This window comes from Nestor notabilis, unplaced genomic scaffold (assembly GCF_000696875.1).
Source record: "Nestor notabilis isolate BGI_N333 unplaced genomic scaffold, ASM69687v1 scaffold25201, whole genome shotgun sequence".
In the NCBI taxonomy this organism is placed as follows: domain Eukaryota; kingdom Metazoa; phylum Chordata; class Aves; order Psittaciformes; family Psittacidae; genus Nestor; species Nestor notabilis.
The window spans coordinates 14,488-17,583 of NW_009915530.1; the positions used below are offsets into that span (position 1 = coordinate 14,488).

At 40.4% G+C, this 3,096-nt stretch overlaps 1 protein-coding gene across 1 annotated transcript in view; it reads left to right on the forward strand.

Moving 5' to 3' along the window:
• UBXN7 (UBX domain protein 7) overlaps positions 1-3,004 on the forward strand; it is a gene marked incomplete at both ends in the record, with an annotated part of 14,843 nt that extends 11,839 nt beyond the window's left edge. Inside the window, 4 exons of the mRNA XM_010024194.1 lie at positions 313-459; positions 866-956; positions 2,063-2,190; positions 2,611-3,004. Of these exons, the coding sequence (XP_010022496.1) occupies positions 313-459; positions 866-956; positions 2,063-2,190; positions 2,611-3,004 (760 nt within the window). The remainder of the gene's footprint in view (positions 1-312; positions 460-865; positions 957-2,062; positions 2,191-2,610) is intronic.
• Positions 3,005-3,096: the final 92 nt, after the last annotated feature.

A 3,096-nucleotide genomic window follows, 5' to 3' on the forward strand; every position in this document is an offset into this window, starting at 1 on the left:
AATACTTTATTTGGTGTCCCTGTGTCCCACCCACCCAAGTTGCTTTTCCCACTCTGTGCTTGGTTTGTTGAAATCCAGCAGCTTGCTTCATCACTGTGATTCTGTAATTCAAGCAATCTCATTTTAAGCAGGTCTTTCAGCCCTGCCTTCAGTTTTGTGGATGCCTTTTCACTAGCACTATCCATCTTTCTCACTGTGAAGGGGTTTTGGTGAAAAATCTTACAGTGTTAGAAGCCATCACTGATCATTGCTGGCATTGGTTGTGTCTGGCTCTTCAGTTTTATCTAATGAAGTTTTTGTCTCTGCTTACAGGCCAAGGAGTGTGGTCAGATGCAGAACAAGTGGCTCATGATAAACATTCAAAATGTGCAAGATTTTGCCTGTCAGTGTCTCAACCGTGATGTTTGGAGCAATGAGGCTGTGAAGAACATAATCCGGGAGCATTTCATTTTTTGGCAGGTGAGAAGTTTAATGGGGCTGTGCAGGTAACTTGGTGTCCTGGTAGATGGGAGTAGTGAAAAGAACAGATGACTTCGAATAAAATGGCACTGTTGCGGTTCTCTTGGTGAACTTGTAGAAAAGATGCAGTACTTCATGGAAGTGTAGCTCATGGATGTAGATTTAGTTGATGGGTACATGTTTGAGTGCATAAACTGCTTTCCACTTGTGCATTCAAGATGTTACTGCTTAGCTTCTAATATATATGAAGTGTTAGAGGTGTATTTTCAGCCTGTCAGTTACTAAGAACTGAATGTACCATTTGTAGCACGTATTGTAAAAGGAAAAGCTTTGTCTATTGTCAAGGTACAGTTTGTTCATGTTCCCTCTCCACCCAGTAATTTGCTTACAATGTGGTATTTTGTAGGTATACCATGACAGTGAGGAAGGACAGAGGTATATACAGTTTTATAAATTAGCAGACTTCCCTTATGTTTCCATCCTGGATCCCAGGACAGGTAAGATAAGTGATAGTTGGTTACCTGCACTGTGTGTATTCAGTGAAGAATCTCAGTTACATTGCTTTGCTCTCTGAGAGACCTCGTTGTTCCTGAAGGAGTATGTTTTGGAGGAACTGAGGGAAGAAAACTCCCAAGAATTGCTGAAATTTTGTGTATTTGCTTATTGCACCTGGTATAACTTACCGGGTACTTTGCTTAGCAAGTGAAAATAGTACCACCTGGTGGTAAAACTTAGAAATGAATTTTTTTTAGTGTTCTTTTAAAAGCTACTTGTGCAATGAATTAACTACAATATTTGTAAATATTACATGAATCTGCTTCCAGCTCCTTGCACAATAGCTTTGTGACTCTCAGCAGTGACTTATTAAATTGTATCTTAATTTTCCCAATGCAGTTTTGGTTTTGGTTTGTTGTTTGGCTTGATTTTGGTTTTTTACCTGAACAATCAAACTTCTACCTACCCCTCCAGCTCTTTCAAAATTGTTACTTTTATTTTGTATCCCAACACCCTGTCTTCTTTCATCATCATATAGTGCAGCAATATTAATGGTCTGGTCTCCTGCTTCTCAGGGCTGAGGTAATACTGCCTGTAATCAAAGCTGAGATTTCTTGCTATTTGACTTAATCCACCCAAAGCCACTTACTTTTTTTTTTTTTTTAATTTTGATACTGAAGTTAGCATATTATTCTCAGGTGTTTACATACAGAAGCAAATGAGGTTTTCCAAGGTATAGAATCAAAGCAGGCAAGAACATAGAAATGTTTCTTCATAAACATAATGGTTTGGCTTTGTTTTTTGTTTTTTGTTTTTTTTTTTTTTTCATTTTGAAACCTAATTCACAATTCTGTGCACACATTCCCATAGATAAAAAGAGAAGAACAGAAATAAACAGGGTCTGTACTTATGTCTGTCTGTGATTGAAACCTTTTCAGGGGAGCAAAGAGAGGAAGCTTCATAATATAAGGTGTTAGCCTGTAGGATCTTGCAGTTCCACAAGTACAGACCCTTGCAGAATGCACACACAGCAGTGAATTGGTGTGTTTCACCTCTGAGCTGCAATCTTTTGCTGAAATTCCATTTAATGACACCTTTTGTTCCCTAGGTCAGAAACTAGTGGAGTGGCACCAGCTAGATGTGACTTCTTTCTTGGACCAAGTGACTGGGTTTCTGAGTGAGCACGGGCAGCTGGATGGCCATTCTACCAGCCCTCCTGAAAAATGTTCTCGTTCAGTAAGTATAAGACCCCCTAGTAAGACTGGAGAAACCTGAAAGAACATGCTAGCATGTCTTACCCAGTTGTACTGATGTCCAGTTCAGTAGTATAAACAGACTTAATGAGTTAGTGCAAGAGCATGCAAAGATCTGGAGCACCAGGGAATGCCTTCTCCCATGACACCTATTTTTGTTGTGCAGTTGTGCTTTCGGCATTTGTTTTGGATTTAACAGTCACAGAATTGTGCATGTGTGGAAGGAAAATATATTAACTCCATATGAGACTCCAAGAAGTCATTAAGTCATCATAGCATGACTAGCTTTCCATGCTGCTTGTTCCTGGCAGTAGCTTCTCTTTGGAAGAGTGATACTCTCTTGATTTTCAGTATGTATTTAAACACAATTTTTATATATTTGTGTTATGTCTGCATTCAACAGGAGAGTCTCATTGATGCCAGTGAGGACAGCCAGTTGGAAGCTGCTATCAGAGCCTCGTTACAGGAGACACATTTTGATTCCTCACAGGCCAAGCAGGAGAGTCGGTCAGATGAGGAGTCAGAGTCAGAGCTTTTCTCTGGAAGTGAGGAGTTTATTTCGGTTTGTGGATCTGAGGAGGAGGAAGAATCAGAGAATCCTGCCAAGTTGAGGAAGTCTCCTCACAAGGACTTGGGGTATAAAAAAGAGGAGAGCAGAAGGCCTCAGCCTGAACCCCCTGCAAGGACTGAGCCTGGGACAACATCAAATCACAGAGTACTGCCCTGCATTGACGCAGGGATACAGGAGGAGTCAACTGACAAGCCTGAAAGTATGTTCCAGGGCCTAGATGTAAATGGTAAGTTGCCATGTTGTGTTTTTTGTTAGTTTTGGGTGGGGTTTTTTTTTTTGTGACTTGTGTTTTGTTTATGCTTGGCTTTCCCCTTCCCT